At 40.8% G+C, this 19,020-nt stretch overlaps 2 protein-coding genes across 5 annotated transcripts in view; one reads left to right on the forward strand and one right to left on the reverse strand.

Annotated features, from left to right (window-relative positions):
* Window positions 1-5,546: 5,546 nt before the first annotated feature.
* ANAPC16 (anaphase promoting complex subunit 16) lies at window positions 5,547-18,412 on the reverse strand. 2 transcript variants are annotated; one of them, XM_063102692.1, is made up of 5 exons: window positions 18,303-18,412; window positions 16,941-17,052; window positions 14,121-14,289; window positions 7,777-7,851; window positions 5,547-6,678 (listed from the first exon to the last, which is right to left on the reverse strand). In XM_063102692.1, the coding sequence occupies exons 3-5, from the start codon at window positions 14,260-14,262 to the stop codon at window positions 6,563-6,565; spliced, it is 333 nt and encodes a 110-aa protein (XP_062958762.1). In that variant the 5' UTR covers window positions 14,263-14,289; window positions 16,941-17,052; window positions 18,303-18,412; the 3' UTR covers window positions 5,547-6,562. The 2 variants fall into 2 exon arrangements, with proteins under 2 accessions (XP_062958762.1, XP_062958761.1); XM_063102691.1 differs by lacking the exon at window positions 16,941-17,052.
* The window catches only part of ASCC1 (activating signal cointegrator 1 complex subunit 1), a 122,395-nt gene continuing 121,538 nt past the window's right edge, over window positions 18,164-19,020 (forward strand). For all 3 annotated transcript variants that reach the window (XM_063102687.1, XM_063102688.1, XM_063102689.1), the window contains exon 1: window positions 18,164-18,235. The gene's annotated coding sequence lies outside the window, so the exon portion shown is untranslated. The remainder of the gene's footprint in view (window positions 18,236-19,020) is intronic.

A 19,020-nucleotide genomic window follows, 5' to 3' on the forward strand; every position in this document is an offset into this window, starting at 1 on the left:
CCCTCATCATTCCCACCTCCAAGCCCTCAGCACCGTGTAGAGACCAGGATCATGGGCTTCTCACACTGTCTGTATTCCATATGTCTGTTTACTCGTCTGCTTCTTCCATTGGGCCAAGTGGCTTCCAAATCTGATTGTGTAAGAGTCAACATGCAACTCTCTGCCCTGGACCTGGTGGACCCCAGGAATGAGGCCAGGGAGTCTGTATTTTTATTCAGCCCAATTCTAAGACACAGCCAGGTTTGGGCACTACTGCTCTATCTTTGCACTTCTGTTTCCCTACATATTGCCAATGCTGTAGTGGGCCTTCAATAAGTGTTCGACCCTTTTAGTTTCTCTCTGGCAACCTCTTATTTTCACTTCCTTTCCTCTCTAGCCTATACCAACGATTTGCTTACCCCCTGGCCCTTACCATGCAAAACCTTAACCACCAACTACTCATTTTTTCCATCCCTACTGCCAGGCTGCTGGGAGCGGCTGGTGTACTTCCCCAGAGATCCGTGCCTGTGCAAATCCATGGAGTCCAACTGCAACTGGCCCCTAGATGTGCTTGGCAGTCCTTCTGACCCTGGGACTATTCCTGACCTCCACTGTTCCTACTCCCCCTGCCCCTCACCACAGGCAGACCAGCTTGCCTCCTCCTTCACAGAGAAAATAGAAGCCATCAGATGGGAACTCCCTCGGCTTCCTGCCACCTCACCTATGCATTTACCTGCATCAGCACTATTCTTCTCCCTTCCTCACGCCAGCTGGTTCTGGATCCCATCTCCTCCCACTTCCTCAGGGACCTTACCCTCAATTATCCCTTTTCTTTGATCTCTCCCATTGTAAAAGAAAGAAAAGAAACCCCTTGACTCCATGTGCTCCTTTAGCTGTCCCTCTCTGTCCCTCATTTTTGCCTCCCCTTCTCCTCGCTCTCCCACCCACGGCAGCCTGGCTCTGTCTCCACTACATCACTGAGATGGCTGCTCTTAAGACAAGGTCACCAGCGGTCTCCTTGGCAATATCCAAAGGCCGCCTCCTTCCCTTATCTCAATCATTTGGCTGCACCAGATACTGCTGTTTGCAGCCTCCTTCTCAAAATGTCCTTTCCCCTTGGTTTCTGTGGCACCATATTGCTGGTTTCCCTGCTGTCTCTCTGGTGATTTCCTGCCAGATGCTTTTCTGGTTCCCTCCTCCTCTGCCCTTCCTTTCCATGTTAGCATTCCTCAGGGATCCCTCCTCGGCGCGATTCTTTCTCATTCCATGGGCTCTCTCCCTGGGCAATTTTATCCTCGCTGCACCTTTGATTTAATAAACATCTGCAGAGTCCCAAGTCTAACCCCAACCCATCTTGCTCTCCCAAACTATAGACCTGTAGAGCCACCTGCCTATTGGACATTTTTGGGGGCCTGCTGTTCTCTCTACACCCCTACTTCAGTCCCTCAGCTCCTGACACAAAAAATTTGAGTGTCCTGGGTTCTCCAAGTTTGACCAGTCACCAAGTCCTGTATATGCCACTTCTTGAGTAATTCAAATTGAATCCATCTTCTTGTTTCCACACCTTTAATTCCTGCTGCAATAATCTCTCACCTGGATTTCCACAACAGCCTCCTAAGGAATCTGGATCTTACCACCATCAATTCTCCCCCATTCCCTCCAACTAACTTTTCTTTTCTTTTTTTGTTTTTGTCTTTTTTCGTGACCGGCACTCAGCCAGTTGAGTGAGTGCACCGGCCATTCCTATATAGGATCCGAACCCGCCGCGGGAGCGTCGCCGCGCTCCCAGCGCTGCTCTCCCAGCGCCGCGCTCTCCCGAGTGCGCCACGGGCTCGGCCCCCAACTAACTTTTCTGAAGTGTAACAGATCCTGTCATTCCCTTGTCTCAAGCCCTTTAATGGTTCCCCATTGTCCTCTGGTTGAAGTTCAAATTCCTTAGCAAAGCCCGTCAGGTCCTACTCTGTCTCACCTTTGCCCTTATACTCCATGAGTCAACCATAACAAACCACCTGCAGCTCCATGAAAGCATGATGCCTTCTCATCCTTGGGCCTCTGCAGATTTGACTCCCTCCACCTAGAAAGTCCTTCCTTCCCACCCTACCTACTTGTTCTTCAGGTCTCAGCCTAAACATCATCCTCCAGGAGGCCTTCTCTGACCCCTTGCCCAGCTGGATTTGTTGTCTCTGGTATGGGATTTTATAGCACCTCATGCTTTCCCCTATCAGACGAGTTTTTACACTTAAGATTACTTTAGTCTCAATATTTATAAATTCCTTGAGGTTGATGATGGTGTCTTGCTTTACAGAATATCCTCAGACCTAGCAGATGCTAGACCCACAGTAAGTACTCAATAAGTGTCTGCTGAGATAATAAGACATTTGGAAAGGAACATCCCCTCTCTATCTGGTGGTAATAATTTGTTGTTGTTCCATTACCAGCACTAAACAGCTTATATTATGAAAATGAAATAGGCTGATTTGGGCAAACAACTCCTCCTAGGAAAACTGGACAGACTAGAGAAATGAAAGCATCTGCGAGGTGGAGACTAGCTCATGGATGCTGACACATGGCACTACCACCAGACCCATGTGCAGAAACCTGGGAGGAGGGCAGGGAGCCACCAGTATCGTTTGCCTTGGCTCGTCACATGGATGCCATCATGTGAGACACAGCTGCGTTGGAACACAGTTCTCATTTGTTCCACAGCTTCTACCTGTCAGTGTAGCATTATGAAAGGAGATCTGGGCTGAGATCCACGTTATAGACTTGGCTCTGCCCACTACCTATCTGAACTACCTCAGGCATTAGTACTTCACTACGGATTTTGTACTAGAAATAGCTAGTACACTTTCTGAAATAGGGTAAACACACAAATTCATACATCAGTCACTCAACAAAGACCTATTATACACCTAACGTGTGTTGGGTAGTGTTCTAAGTACTGAGGATAAAGACAAAGTCCCGACTTCCTGTCTGTACATGAGGAAGTGACCTAGATGATCTCTAATTTTAAGTCTAAAATTCTGAGACTCTCTCTTTGACCAGATGCAAATAAATCTATGCACAGAAGACTAGTGGCAAAGCATCAGACTCCAGCCTCCTTCCCCCATTCTCCTTCTCCCTTGGTGCCATCTCCATCCAAAACCCAAACTCAGCTCCAAGAAAACATCAAGATTTGGTATCATTTACACTCTGCCTACAACTCAAAATTTAACTCTCCCATGTCTGTTATTTAAGACTTTTATCTTTTTTTGTGGAATGAAAGGCATTCTCTTGGTTGGAACTTCAGGCAATTACAAGAACACCTGGCAAGATATTTTAGGCAGAGTTAGGTGCTTTAGCAAAAGGACAGAGAGAGGCAGAGTGGTTTTCTCCTCTTGGTATCTCTTAGGTTTTCCTGAAAGGGCGGCAGTTCCTTGGGCAGGTTCATTCTGATGGGTACCTCCTTGTCCTATCTCCTTTCCCTTACAGAGTAAAGGTCCTTAGCCTTTAGGGCCAAAGTTTCTACCACTTCAGTATCTGCTGCTTTGACTGAGAACAGAGGATTCAAGGACTCCCAACCACGTGGGGAAGGGAAGCCATAGGCTGCAAGTAAATGGGTAGAGGTCGTCTGGTCAGGAACCTGATACAGTTCCAGACCACTGTCATTCTAGGTGAGCATCAGGTATGGGATGGCATTAAGAAATAGCACTTTTAAGTGTATCACTGTAAACTCTGGGCTATAATGCCCATGCTGGATAATTAAATGTTAAGTCAAAAAGTGAAATTTTCGTTTGACTACATAAAAGTAAATCCAGCTATTTAAGTTTACTATCTATGTCTCATTACCAAGAGATGAAACAGTTATATGGAATCGTGTCAGGCTGACACGAACAATTTTTTATTAACAGTGAACTCTACCTTCAGTAGTATGTGATGAAAAAGAAGGCACAGAGACAAAGATTTGAAAGACCCAGCTCCTTTGCTTATTAACTGTAATGTTGGAATCTTACCTTCTCTGTGCTTATATCTTCAACTGCAAAATAATACTTGCCTCATTTATCTACAGGGTTGATGTGAGAATTGAGACAACACATGTGAAAATGCTTTGGAAGCTGCAAAGTGTTTTATGCACAGGCGGCATTGTTAGCATCAGCTTTCTTAGGACGGCTGGCTGTGCAGTCCTGGTCACTGGCTGCCATCTGCCCTCTTGCCCTCCTCCTTGCTCACTTGGGTGTCCCAGAAGAATAGCTTTCTCCAAGCTTCTAACAACAATTTCCCCATACTGAATCTTAAGAGGATATACAGTAACTAACATATAATTGATTCTTGACTGTTCCTGAAAGAAGCAGCTGTTCTTTCATTGTGCTTGAGACCCCTTCTCACCAAGCCCTGGGAGGAAGAAGGGAGGGTAATGGCAAGGCTTATTTTCTCCAAGTAGTTAACTCATTTTACCATTAAATAAAAAGTTTTAGTATTTTTCATTGTACAAAGCACTGAGTTGGGTTTGGTAGGAAGCAAAATGGTGCATCTAAAAGAATCTCAGCTTTGAAGTCTGGCAGACTTGAGTTCAAATCCAGACTAGGCCACTGACTTAGCTGTGCAGCCTTGGCAAGTAACACTTGCTCTGGGCTTCAAGTTCCTCTTCTGTATTAGGGGTATTACATATCTTGAAGCATTACTGAGAGGATTATACTTAATGCCCGTGAATGACTGGCACACTAGCGCACAGGAGACGACAGATGGGCAGCAACATCCATCTCTGAGCACAAAGCATGGTAATAGCCGTTGTGGACCATGAGACATATGACCGACATAAAGGTACAGAGAGGAAGGTGCTGTCTTTAAAAGATAGTGAGGGTATTGTTCCTGGCAGGACTCAAGTAGCAGGTGAATGATAAATTCAAAAGGTGCTACTGACAGCATTTGTGTTCAACCCTAAGATCTCTTCAATTTCTAAGGTCAGATAAAGAAATGTCCAACTTAAAGAAAAAATTCTGTAATAAGTTCAAATAGTAAAGGATAAAGATGAGGTAGTACAGTGTCTGTGCAGCCCAGCTAAACAAATAACATAAGAGAAAGAGGTAGTGATTGCTTCTAAATTGTCACTGAAAATTCAATCTAAAGGTTTATTGTCTAGGTATTTTTAACTTTTCCCTTGGTAATCATCAAGATGATTGATGTTAAAAAGTACTGTTAGGAAACTCAATTGCTTTCAAACATGGAACTTGTTTGTTTTGCTTGAGAAGTGTTAATACGGAAAAGGTAAGTGTGTGGGCTGTACTTCTTGTGCTCTGATTTGCTTTAGAGACAAGAATAGTGGGCTGAATTATTAAGCAACTGTGATCTATTCCAAGTTCTAAGATTATCTTCTGCTTGAGCTATGTGACGACGAGCAGGTATGTAACTTCACTGAGCTCAGACTCCTGACCAGCCGAATGAGGTCACCAACTCCCTATCAGGTCGTACATGTTAAACATTTTGAACTCCTGAGATTAAGGCAAATTGCTTGTGGGATTATATTTATTTATAAGTAAGCAACTCTAAGCAGATCAAATGCAGGTTATTAATGAGGAGAAAAGCAAATGTTGTCTATGGCAAAATTTGTATATAATGTAGTAAATAATTCTGGAGCTGTACAGTGTGGACCATGGGGTCCCATGAGAGAGAACAAAGTACACCTCTTAGCCTTCCAGGTTTTCCTCTATCATGGCACAGAAACCTACTCAGATATTGATAAGACAGATTCATATACTTCTGTGAAGACAAATATCCCTGAAGTAAAGCAAACCCAACATTTACTAGGGAGAAATGGTTTCAGATTCCCTTTTTGTAAAAAGTAATTTGACCTTTTCTCCCTATCAAAATCCCTGAGACTTTTGAAAGGATAAAGATACCAATCAGGAATTCTTTCAAAGGATTTATTTACTGCAGAATTGCTTAAGTCCATCAATGAGATGAACTCAGGATTTCTGTGATGAAAAGGATTTTGCTCACTGCTTTATTTTTACAAGTACTGCAATATTCAAAAAGCAATTCTTTTTGACAGCATTTGGCATGTCTAGAGGAGGTTAGAAAAAGTTAGAATCTATAGAATTAAATGTCTAAAAAAAGGAACATTTTAAAATTCCTCGTTTGGACAGGTCCTGAGTTGAAATCACATTTATCTGCAAAAAGAACTGTTTTAGGTCATAAATGACATATTTTATAACTACAGATCCTGACCTTGGACTTGACAGGTGAAGATTTCCAGGCACTGTATGAATGACAGGATACATGCCACTCAGTTGGTCAATTGTGGCATGTGTTCTACCTGGCTTGTGAAAATTTTATAAATATCTTTTAAACCCAAACCTCCTGGTTCTCTGAAACCAACTGTCTTAATCTGATTCTCAGTACTTTTTTCAACAAACAAAAATTTTCCCTGCAAGATCACACATTTAAGTATTTGTTGCCTATGGATAGATACACAGAATCCAAGTATGGATGTGAATGAACAAATCCGTGATGTGGCTATGAATCTCTGGATGGCTATGTAAGCTGTGACAAAGTCCCTTGCTGGCTCTGCACCTGCTGTGCACCAGAGGTGACCATCTGGGCAACATCAACCTGAAGAGGGTGTGAACCCCAGCAGCTGCTCAATGGGTTTAAAGCGCCACTCATCAGCCTCCAGCTCTTCTACCAAACCAGCTAGTTTTTCCATGCGAGCAACTTGTTGATCTGTAAAGAGTCAAAGAGGTAATATAATACAACAATGTACTTTCCATGAATCTGTCACCAACCACCAACATGATGAGTAGTTTAAAAATAATTTCTAGATGGATTCCCCCCCCCCCAATATTCAAGGAATGGGGTCTTATTCTACATTGGTCAGAAGACTTAATCTTAAAAGAACAAAACAAAAACACCAAAATGCTCGCAATCACTGTCTATTTACCTTCATTGCTTTTGACGGCACAGTTTAAAGGTGAAAACTTCCAGATCAAAATAAACTTTTACTTAATCACTCTGAATATTTTCAAGTATAAAATGTATTTTTTTTTCTCTTGTGGGTGTTAAGCCATCAAAGTGATATGCTTCCCCATCTCCCTTCTTCAATCACATCACTGTAGCCTCAGTGACCAGGTTTCTTTACAGAAGGCAACTACTGTGCTCTATTCTTTTTTTTTTTTTTGAGTCTGAAAAGTTTCTCATAATGTTAAAAATAATTTGTAAGTAAAATTATCATATTTTCAATAGTTACTCTATTAAAAAAAAAAAAAAAGTACTCATCCTCATGCCACTGTGATTTGTGGACTAACATCTTAGGGTTACAGGCAATTGCAACTTTCTCCCCTACAGAATGTTTTCAGTGGAGAAATGGTCTTGTGGAGGAACACAGTTCCCTGATGCATAAAGAAAGGCTTGGCAAGGCACGATGGGACAGAAAACGTGCTACCAGGATCTCAGAGCCCAGGCTTCTCAGAGTCCAGATAGACCATGAGGTTTTACATAAATACTTGAAGTTGAAGATGATGATGGTAACCAATGGAGGACAACAGTAAAAGGAGGTCTCCAGAAAAAAAGAGGAAAAAGCAACAAAAGGGAAGTAGGAAGCACTGGCTCCCCTAGAGAACCAACCCTTCTGACTTCAACTTTAAGCCTCAGTATGGACATTATGTCTGGATTAAGACCTTAAAATATTCTTTAATTTAGGAAGTCTACTTAAATAGCCTTGCTGAGTTTGGGGGTTTTAGTTATAGAACACTGACCTTTCAGAATCTTCCTCCCCCACCCCCCCAGCAAATTTATTCTCATAATCAACACTCATGTGCTTACCATGTTTCACCTGTTTAAGCGTGGACGCCACTTGATAGCTGAAAACAGATTCACAGAGGAATCTCTCAGAGCCATCTACAAACAAAAGAGGAGTGGTTTTAATCTGCTCTCAGCATTTTATGGCTTCTGATAAACCAAGTAAATATGCCTATTCTTTTCCCTGCTTTTACATTCAGGGTCTAGTTTTCAGTGTTTCCAAAGAAGCCTTCTGTTTCATTTAGAACTAACACTGCTCTGTTATAACAGCTACTTTTTCCATACCTTGAATATTAAAATAGTCCCTCTACCTGTTTAAGAGTTTAAAAATAGTTTTAAAAAAAGCAAAAACAAGAAACCTCAGTCTGATGTCCTGGTCAACATTTCCCTCCTTCCAATCTGACAGTTCCTTAATGTTCTCCCATTCCGTAAGTCAAGCAAACACTGGCAGCTGACACATTTGGCTATGTGGCCCCTTGTTATCAAAATACAAAGGCACATCAAAACTCCAAATCATTTTCATTCTAAAAACAAGGCTGAGGGAAAAAATAGTCATTAATTTTTAATATATCAAATTACATCACTGTGACCATCACAAAACATTGCTGGGAAATTTCATTCTGTAAACGCAAATTGTAACCTTGATTTTCCAACTGAACCCAAACACTGCAATTTGGATGATGATAAGAGTATGGTGCAAGTTCAGAACTTAACACTGTACTGGTGCCAAGATCAGCCGACAAGAAGGTGGCTAACCCAGTCACCACAGCACCTGGAAGATGACTGAGAAACATAAGCTAGTTCATGTCCTTCCTTGTCAGGCGAGGGCTGATACAGCAAAATATATCCCCAAAGATATACAGCTCATGTAGGAAAATTTGATTTTTAAAATGGCAGCAGAAACCATGGGGCATGTACCTTATTGCAAAAATTCTAAAACAAATGGAGAGAGGACACAGCTGTCTTTTTTTAGGCAGTAGTTCATGCCAGCACTACTAGGAGTCAGGAATTCACTCATTAATCATGGGTTGGAGTGTCAGCCAGGTATTAACTGACAAGGAGATAGGACTAACACATTCTGGCCTCATGCTGAGTTTCACACAACGCAGACCTTATTTCAGAAGTCATGGTGTTGTGGGGTACAATCGCAATTTGTGGTAATGGGCATGCTGCCAGTATGGATCTGGCCTTTACAGCTTGGGCATGAGGGGTGACAATCAGCTTTGTATCTCATAAATAATCATAACCAATAAAAAATAAAAAAATTTAAAAAAAGAAGAAATGAACATCTCATTATACTGCAAACTTATGAGCTATAATTAGACTGTTCTAAGCCATAGTACTCAGCATGTGCTAAATGCTTTCATATGACACACTAAAAGAAAATGCAATTCACACACAAAAAGAGAAAAATTGCTACGTATATGTTCTAAGCTCTGTTTTTCCATGTCACCCAGAAAATTTATAAGATAAATATTTGTACAACTTTGTAGGTTTGTTGCAAGCTTTAAATGTGATAATGTACAGAATGCACATTACCTGGCACATAGTAGGCTCTCAATATAAGTTTACTTCCATTTATTATGGGCTTCCCCTCCTCCTACCCCCAACCAAATGCATTTAATATACAAAAGGCCAAGTTTGCTATTACTAAACTGCAAAGCTTGGACCACAGATAAATTCAACATCTGTCATCTAATACCTGTTGGAGCTTAGGCAACATATTTGCTCTTTCTGGACAAATGTCTTTATCTGTAAAATAAAAGACTTAGACTACAAAAAAAAAAAAAAAAAAAAAGAAGTCATAGTGTTGGAAAAATACAAAATTAATTCTTTCAGTAGCTAGTTTTGCCTTTAGAACAGAACCTGCTTATTGTATCAGCTTTACTGATAATCAACCGCTCTACTCCCGCTTTTGTAAATGTGCTTGCTTATCACAATGACTACTGTGCTGGCTACATGAATGCTGAGAGAACAAAACTTAAAAGAGCCTGGAAGAGTCTGCCTATACAAGCCCTGAAGGACCTAGACTTGGGGCTCAGATTTTGAAGTGCTAGCTCATCTGGGCCCGCTGGTGTGATAAAAGTACCTGACTCTCCAACCCTCTGAGTGCCAACTGCTTCTCTGTTGAAGTCCATTCCATAACAATGGTAACTAGGGCTGGCTGGTTAGCTCAGTTGGTTAAAGCGCAGCCTTATAACCCCAAAGTCACAGGTTCAGATCCTCATACCAGCCACCAAAAAAAAAAAAAAAAAAAGAAGAAGAAGAAAAAGAAATGAAAGTAATAATTCTTGGGATGTATACTCTTTAGGGAGAGTTTTACATTCTGTATACTCAAACCTCTTTTCTACATATTGTGCAATATATGGGACATGATCCCATCCCCTCTAGCCACCCCTATTTCTCTGGATGAATGTAAGTCATTTGTGAGCAGATCATCTACACTGAACAAAAAAATTTTTCATTTTCAATAAACTGAATATTAATTACCGACTGTCCAGTTTAAAGACATAGGCAGATTAATGACATCACCATCTTATGAAAAGTTTTTTTTTGTAAGAGCAAGGGGCAGCAAGTAACTATGAATTCCACTACGAGAAGACTGTTGTAAACATTTGATGCCAGTGATGCAATTTATCATAGCTCTTCTGTGTAAATGTATGCCAGCGTTTATTATCCTATTCATACCCTTGCTTACAGAGCCCAATTATAACTCAAATTTTATTTCAGAAAGAGTAAAGCATAGAAAACTAGAGCTTAGGGCCGAGCCCGTGGCGCACTCGGTAGCGTGCTGCGCTAGCAGCGCGGCGACGCTCCGGCCGCGGGTTCGGATCCTATATAGGAATGGCCGGTGCACTCACTGGCTGAGTGCCGGTCACGAAAAAGACAAAAAAAAAAAAAAAAAAAAAAAAAAAAAGAAAACTAGAGCTTATCTCCCAGGTGGTTTGATCCTGAACTTTAGGATATCACACAAGGCAGTAGGAATTATGGACTGTAAGGATCAGGCCAAGATATACAAGGGCACTTCAAATAGTTTGCAGAAAAGTGAAATTAAAAGATAATATGAATTTTTCCACAAACTTTTTGAAGACCCCTCTTATATGGAAACTCTTGGAAGTTATCTCCTGCTTACATTTAATCACAGGTGCTATTAGGATAAAATGCTTAAGTTATGACATCTACATATTTTCCTTGGTAATGAACTTCAAAGAAAAATGATGTAAGCTAATCTTTTAAAAAGGCACCTACATATCACTCTGCCACACAGTAAGCCTATGGAACACACTTCTACTGATTTGCAGCTCTATATTAACCACAAAGTCCATTGCTTTTAGCCACATCCTATCAGATGTGATATCTATACCCATCTAAAGCCTGGCAATTTCTCCAGAGAGAAGTCAGCCTGAGGCAATCTGTCTTCCACTTAGAAATTGTAATCAAACCCTCTGTGACACACCGAATAGCAATACATCAGCTTTCCTCTTAAGGGATAAGCAAAGGTTATAAATAGTGAAAAGTTCAGTAACTGCTCAAATCTAACACCATAGCCAACTCCAATTTACAATGCTAAAAACTCATTTAAAAGAATATTACCTCACAGCAGGAATTTAGCAATGCCAGTTAATTTATACTTCAGTGGCCTACAATGTCACTAAAATACAGCCACTCCAGGCTGGAAGGCAGTCTCTAATTTGCTCACTAATAACTGGGTGAGGACAATCTTAGCCAAGGGCAGGAGAATGCTGAAAACTACTGTATGCTGCTTATGTGAGGTGTTTGTTATCAGAGAGCAGATGCACCAAAAAGTTAATTCACAAGGTTAACGACAGGTTGTTTGGGTTTACTATCCTAGACCAGGAGGATGTAACATCAAGTTGAACCTGTTAAGATTATAAACAGCATCCAACCTTGATTCCTGATTGCTTTTGTTCCTTACTCTCAATGGGCAGCCTTTCTTACTCTGTTTTCATATTCTATTAAGCTACTATAAAAAAAAAGGTCAGGTATATGTGTATTAGATTAATTGTATAATAGCATCACCTATAAACATGATTCCAAATCTATCTCATCATTACTAAATCACATTTAGAAGTATTCTTTTCACTTAAATATTCTTGATTTGATCAAGATAGTTGAGGGGTTGCTATCTCTACATTATTTTTCACTAATGTCTGTCTTAAAGTTTAAGCAGCTTTAAGATTACTGGTGAAACTTTAAACCTAAGAAACAGAGTCAAAACTGTGCACTGTGAATTTAAAACTTAATATAAACTCATCCTACAAGAGAAATCCAACACATTCCTACATGAAGCACACTGAGATGGAATAAAAATGGATAGATGGATAACCTGTTAGGACATCACCACCGATACTAATCTTAGAAGCCCTTCTTCAGTGTTTCCATGTTATCTAGTATATACTGACAAAGAATGCTGATAGCTTTGAGACTATGCAGATACGTCCGGTATTAAATTCCTCCTTTAGCTAGAATTTAAACGACTTTAATCTTAAAGCTCCATTACTAAACATTGATTTCTCCTCTGCTATAAAACTCATTAAGTAATTTAAGTGCCTCCAACTTCTGATTTGTTTTGTGGGAAACTTCCTTAATACCAGGTCTTGCTGCATATAATTGAAGCTATTATATATTTTTAGTGCCAAATATGGTAAGCGAGCCCCAATTGTTCACTACCTCCAGCCAGATTCAGTGATACTAACTTGAGTATTCAGTTAACACAACAATTAAAAAAAATTGAAAAGGCAAAGGCAGAAGTACATACACCAGATGTATCACTAACTACATACACTACCTGGTCATCTACTTCACTACTAATCATAAGCTAAACCAATTCTAGAGAGCCCTACAGTCCCAGAGTCTTCCCCTGTTTTCCTGTCACAAATGATTTTTCTGTTTGCCCTGGCTTAACCCAAAACTCTTGTTTTTTTATTATACCTAATATAAATGAATAAAGATCATCCAAAAAGCTGACTCCCAAGTATAGTTTGTATCATTTTCAGAGACATTCCCCAGATTAGTTTTTAAATATACTTACGTATACTTGCAATATTTAAAAGCAAAAAAAAAAAAAAATCAACATATAATTAAGCATTAAAATGCTAGAATCAAGTAGATTTTGAACCTTAATAGGTTCTTTGCGAATGTTTTTCAAAATATGATGAGAAGACTACCTTCATAAGGCCCTGGATATTCGTCAAAAATGAAGATTCCTGGGCCGGCCCTGCGGCTCACTCAGGAGAGTGTGGCACTGGGAGTGCCGCGGCCACGGGTTCGGATCCTATATAAGGATGGCCGGTGCTCACTGGCTGAGCGCGGTGCGGATGACACCACACCAAGGGTTGCGATCCCCTTACTGGTCACAAAAAAAAAAAAAAAAAAAAAAAAAAAGAAGATTCCTGCACTGCACCCTTGACTAATTCAGAATCTCTATGATGGGCCCAGAAATGTGCATTTTAAATAAGCTCTTCAGGTGATTTCTATGCTCCTGAGAATTATTAGTTTAGCTCCTAAAGTGACCTGAATCTGCATTTCAGTTACCAATGCTGTTTCATGCCTACAGCCTGTGCCTGATCTTGGCCAGCCAGTCTGCAAATGTGTGCAGAATAAGACAGTAGATGATTTGATGCAAATCTAGCTCTGCTGCTAGAAATACCACACAGCATTGTCCTGCAGTGGGCCAGGAGAATCATCTTTACATAAAAGGGTAGTATATTAGTTTTTTTCCTCTTAGAACCCTTTAGATGAGGTTAATCTATCTGTAGATTTACTAGAAAAAAAATACATGAAACTTACTAACCATAAGGAGGCAGACAGGTGCCAGGATAAAGCAAACCAGAGCAGAAGGTGAACAGAATTCCTGGTTCCAATGCTTACTTTGCCTTTAACATAGTTAAATCACTTAACTTTTCTGGATCTAAATAATTCTAAGATGACCTCCTTGATTTCCAAAGTCTTTTTTCAGCTCCAAAATTCTGATTTTGAGGCAAGATTTGTTTTTAAGGATGTTATTTTGAGGACAAAAGATGAAATGTGGGGCCGAGCCCGTGGCGCACTTGGTAGAGTGCTGCGCTGGGAGCGCAGCAACGGCTCTCCCACCGCAGGTTCGGATCCTATATAAGAATGACTGGTGCACTCACTGGCTGAGTGCCGGTCACGAAAAAAAAAAAAAAAAAAAAAAATCCAAAAAAAAAAAAAAAATCCAAAAAAAAAAAAAAAAAAAAAAAAAAAGATGAAATGTGGAGCTGAAATCAGGGCAAACTGATCTCTAATCCAATTAATAGCTTCCTTTACAATTAATATTCATTGCAGGTCTGAATCCAATCATTCAGCAAAAAGCAGCATGAGATCACCTTCTAACATCTCTCCAGCTCCTTTGGGGTAGGTGAAAAGGGCTTTCCGTGGTGGGGCAAGGTCTGAGACACTGAAACCAGATCCAGTGACAGAACTTCCACTGACCCCACCAGCTGAGGATGATGATGAAGAGGCAGCCATTTTCTCTCTAGCAGAATTCTTACTTCACTACAGAGAAAGAAAAACAGCAATTGGCAAGTTTATGGAAGTGAGACTGACAACACTGCATTCTAGCTGCCATAAGGGCCAGCACACAGTTTTGTAAACAATTAGCTCCTCTTTTTTCTACCCTTTCTGCTCCCACAATCTTTTATTTATGTCTCAGACCAAAATGTCACTCAGGTTTTGAAGCGAAAACATGTTTAAGAATAGTTTGTCTACTTAAAGCACTACTTTCTACCATTTTAGCAAATTGTTTATGTCGCTTAGGATTGACTATGGCTGATTTATGAGTTATGAACTGGTGATTTGACAGTGCCAAGGCAGAAATTTGACTGAGGCCACATCAAGAAATTCTCTTAAAAAATTTTCCGAATAAAATTCCATAATAACACTGTGTTCTGTTCCCAAGGAAGGGAAATTGGTTAGGAAATACATATTGGCCTTTTCATCAAAAATTAACCTTTTCATCCAAATGTAATACCCAGATTTATCACTTGGTGGCGCCCCAAAACTGGAACAAAATAGCACAGGAAACTAGCTCTTGGAAGTCATGACCTATTACGAATAGAGAAGCTGTGTTTAATTCTATGTCATATCAAAAAATCCAGATGTAAATGAGAAAATCTGTACTGAATACACGTCCCCTTATAAAAGTTCACAACAAAAACACTCTCTTTGCCACAGAAGCTTATACCACTTTAACAAAAGATTCTAAAAAGTGTATATCTTCTAAAAAAGAAATGGTCTAGCACTGTGCTGTTTACAAGAACTTTCTGCCATGATGGAAGTGTTCTAAAGTTCTATTTCTGCACTGTTCAACATGGTAGCCTGTGGCCTCATGTTGTGGCTATAAATTAGTGTGACTGAAAACTGTATTTTCAATTTTATTTAATGTTAATTAAAATTTAAATAGCCACATGTGTGGCTAGTGGTTCCTGTACTGGATAGTGTGGTTCCAGTATTCAGATTAAAAAATGACTTTACACTGAACTGTACACTCTAAAATGGCTAATGGTTAATTTTATGTTATGTGAATTTTAGTCCAATTAAAAAAAATACTTAAAAAGGATTTTTAAAATTAATTTCCTTCTGTAATGGCTAGAGAGAATTTTAGTTGAATATTTTTTCATTAGCTTTTTCTTTTCTCCTAGTTGCAAAATGAACATATTTTTAAAAATTAAAAATTATTTTTTAAAAAAGAGAAAAAAATGACAATGCTATGTACATATCAACTCTCTCTATATATAGAATCCACTTTCCTAGTAGGGAAAATGATATACTATGTCTGGCTGTTCTGTTTCCTTAATTTGTGACGCTCATTTAAGCCTGTCAGAGAAGGGCTTGGTTTCTGATTTCATTATATGTTTATAAGTAATACTGATTAACGCTGAAGTGGGATATGGGAACAGTAAGGCAACTGCTATAATTAGACTGTCAGCCTATTAAAAATGCAAATGGATTAATGACATTTTTCAGTCTTGCTATTAGATCACATTTCCTTTTCTCTCTGAACTCTGATAACTTCCCATATTGTATTCATATCCACAGAGGCGAGAGCTTTTCAAGATAGATTCATATCCAATCCTTTTTGGACCACACTGAGTCAAAATATAGCTTAACAAGTTTTAAAATTCTCTTAAAGAACTTAAGCAGTAATAGGCCAGGTCCAAATCTCTAAGTGGATTCCTGGTGGGATTCGAATAAAGTATACAGACAACGTAGCCACCTTTTGGAGAGTAGCTCAGTCTTTATTTCCCATCAGTTCAGAGTAAAATCCAGTGTGACCTATTTACATAACTCACCTGAGATTTAAAACTCTTAACCTTTTTTCCTACATCCTGATAAATACTGTATTCAGTTGTAAATGCTTTATACTTTAGCTAGCCCCAGTGTGACTTCTAAACTGAATATGATCAAAGGAATTCCCTTTCATCCAATTTTCTTCCAAACTCTCAGAACTACTATCATTCCATACAAAACTGCCAGGAAGCACAGAATTAGCACAAAGCTAACTTTAAATTTATTAGTTTTCTGCTGAGGTGAAAAAATACACCTGAGTAATTGCCAGCTCTAAAGATTTAGGTTAAATTTTGAATGCTATCAACAAGTGGTAAACAGGAGTTAAAGTGAAACTAACTATAAACCCTACATGGTAAGGTCTCTGAGGGCAGGCATCAACTGATTACCAGAACCAAACATAACACCTGGCCTACAGTAAGTAGCTGCTCATTTAAGTAAATGTTTGCTGAATTAATTAAACTTTCCTTAAAGGTCATCTAATCCAACTTCCTCATTTTACAGATGACAAAATAAAACTCAGGCATAGAAACAATTTTAGCTTATCTGCTACGACATTTTTGAAGCGATGGCTTGTTGGCATGTCACGTGTCATATGCCATGTGCAAGGCAAAACAGCACAGTGGCGAAGAATTCAAGAGTCTCAGCCTTTCTGCCTGGTTTTGCTATGTACTTTGCTATGCTGCACAATTCTGGACAATCACTTAACCTTTCTGTTCCTTAGTTGTCGCATCTGTAAAATAGGAATAATAGTACCTACCTCATAGAGGTGTTACAAAAATTAAAGCATCTGGATGAGTTACAGGCTTAGTAAACACTTAACAAATCTTAGCTATCAAAAATCATTAATGGATATTTACTCCTGAATCTTTTTTTCATATGCAGATCCCAGTTTTTCATACTTATGATGTCCCAGCATACTTAGTCATGGGAAGTCTAATCTTCTCCATCTGCCATAGAGATCACAAGCTCCTACAGGGGAAAGGGTCAGTTTAGGAAGACGGACCATGCCCTCCATTAATGCACTTCACACTTTCATTTTAAGGTTCATGATCTCAGAAAGACTTCTGAGATCTTGGAAAGGGGGAAGAACTGTCTTTCTACTCTCAAGGCCTAGGACAGAACCTGGATCACAGCGTTTCCTGGATAAATGAATGATGAACAAATGACAGAATATAGGGCTAACAAGTCAGCCAAGGCTATGCAGGGGATAGAGAAGTTTGGTGTCATGATGGCTGGCCCATCATGGTTTTCTTTTTCTTCCTCACTGTGCTGATCTATTTATACAACTCTATCTCCCACTAGGCTTCCAGGCCCACGAGAGGTGTTCAGTAAAACTCTGAATAAGGGCTGCCCCCGTGGCTCACTCGGGAGAGTGCGGCGCTGGGAGCGCCGAGGCCGCGGGTTCGGATCCTATATAGGGATGGCCGGCGCACTCACTGGCTGAGCGCGGTGCAGACCACACCGTGCCGAGGGTTGCGACCCCCTTACCGGTCAGGAAAAAAAAAAAATTCTGAATAAATATTGATGATGAAGTATGATAGGACTTGGCTCTATCAAGGAAGCTGGGGCTACTGGCAGTAGAGAGCCTGACAGAAAAGCAATGATATTTCGGGGGACACAGGTTGCTGCGTCCGCAATGACAAGATAAACATTTACTTTTATGACAGGTATGATCTGGCATTCATAAACCACCTTCCCTTTTAGCAGATATCTATTTTCTTAAAAAGAGTCTCTTCTTTAAAAAAAAAAAGTGTCATCAAAAAATCCAGACGCTGAAGGAAATTCCTACTCCAGTATAAAGGCAAATTATTACAAGCAATTATTAAATTCCATCGTTAACAACTCTCTCCACTTAAAACAGCTGGATTACAACCCAAATCAAATAGATGCTGCAGCTAAAATCAGGTAAGGTGGGAAAAGGGACTGGAGAAGGGAGAGGAGGAGTCAGAACACCAGCAGCTCTCAAGCTAACGCCAAGTCACATTTCCCACTCGGCTCCGTCCCAAGGAAGCGACGCCATCAGCGCCGACCCACTGCGCAGGCGCCACCCCCGGCCCGCATGCGCACTGAGTCCGCTGCGGCCTGAGGAAATTTCCTCCTACCAGGCAGCTGCCGCAGGCCCCTACGTTCCCCATTTTCCTAGTCCCTGCAGGTAGGCTCCCAGGGGTCAACTCCCTTTCCGCCAAGCTCCCGAGGTCCTTGAGCCCTCGGCGACTTACCTCAGCGGCTTTGGCACTTTCCCTTGCAGCCCCGCCCCCAGGGCCAGCCGGAGCGGCCGCGCTCACAACGACAAGGACGGCGCGTGCTCGCGCCCGCGCAGAGGGAGCTCGCGGCGGCGGGCGTGGCCGGGGCGGAGACGCGCGGAGCGGAGCACGCGCGGTCGCAGAGGACCTGGGGTCTTCCGTGTCGCGGCCTGCCTTGGGTTTCCTGTAGCAGCGGAGTCCTCTTCCTTCGCTTTAGCGTACTCATTTTTTGCTCGCTTTTGCGATTCTGGGCTTCAGCTTGCCCCACGACATTGCAGAGGATTCTGCTTTCCGCTCCCTGTTCACACCACCACGAAGCACCCTGTCTTCCTTCTGAGCCGTCTCGTAATCCAGGGCTGTAAAGGGAAACGTAGATACTTGAGTTTGTCGTCTCTGAGACAACTACCTTTTCTTCCAAGGCTCGTGGTCTCAGGGCCCAAGTATACTTTTGTGGAGGACTTCTTTTTTTTTTTTTTGAGAAGTCCTAGGGGAATAGGGCACTAGGGTGTAATATTGTTGGACTCCCGCTAATATGTCCCCTCGTCGTCCATCCAAGTTGATGTGCCGTCTGTGTTGTTATTTCTCACAACACGAAACCTTGGTTCTGTAAGCAAACTATCAAAGTGACTTGCTGAGGATTGGACTGAGCATTAGTGTGTTTAGTAAGGATTGATCTGTTTTCTTTGGAACGCTT

This window comes from Cynocephalus volans, chromosome 7 (genome assembly GCF_027409185.1).
Source record: "Cynocephalus volans isolate mCynVol1 chromosome 7, mCynVol1.pri, whole genome shotgun sequence".
Lineage (NCBI taxonomy): Eukaryota > Metazoa > Chordata > Mammalia > Dermoptera > Cynocephalidae > Cynocephalus > Cynocephalus volans.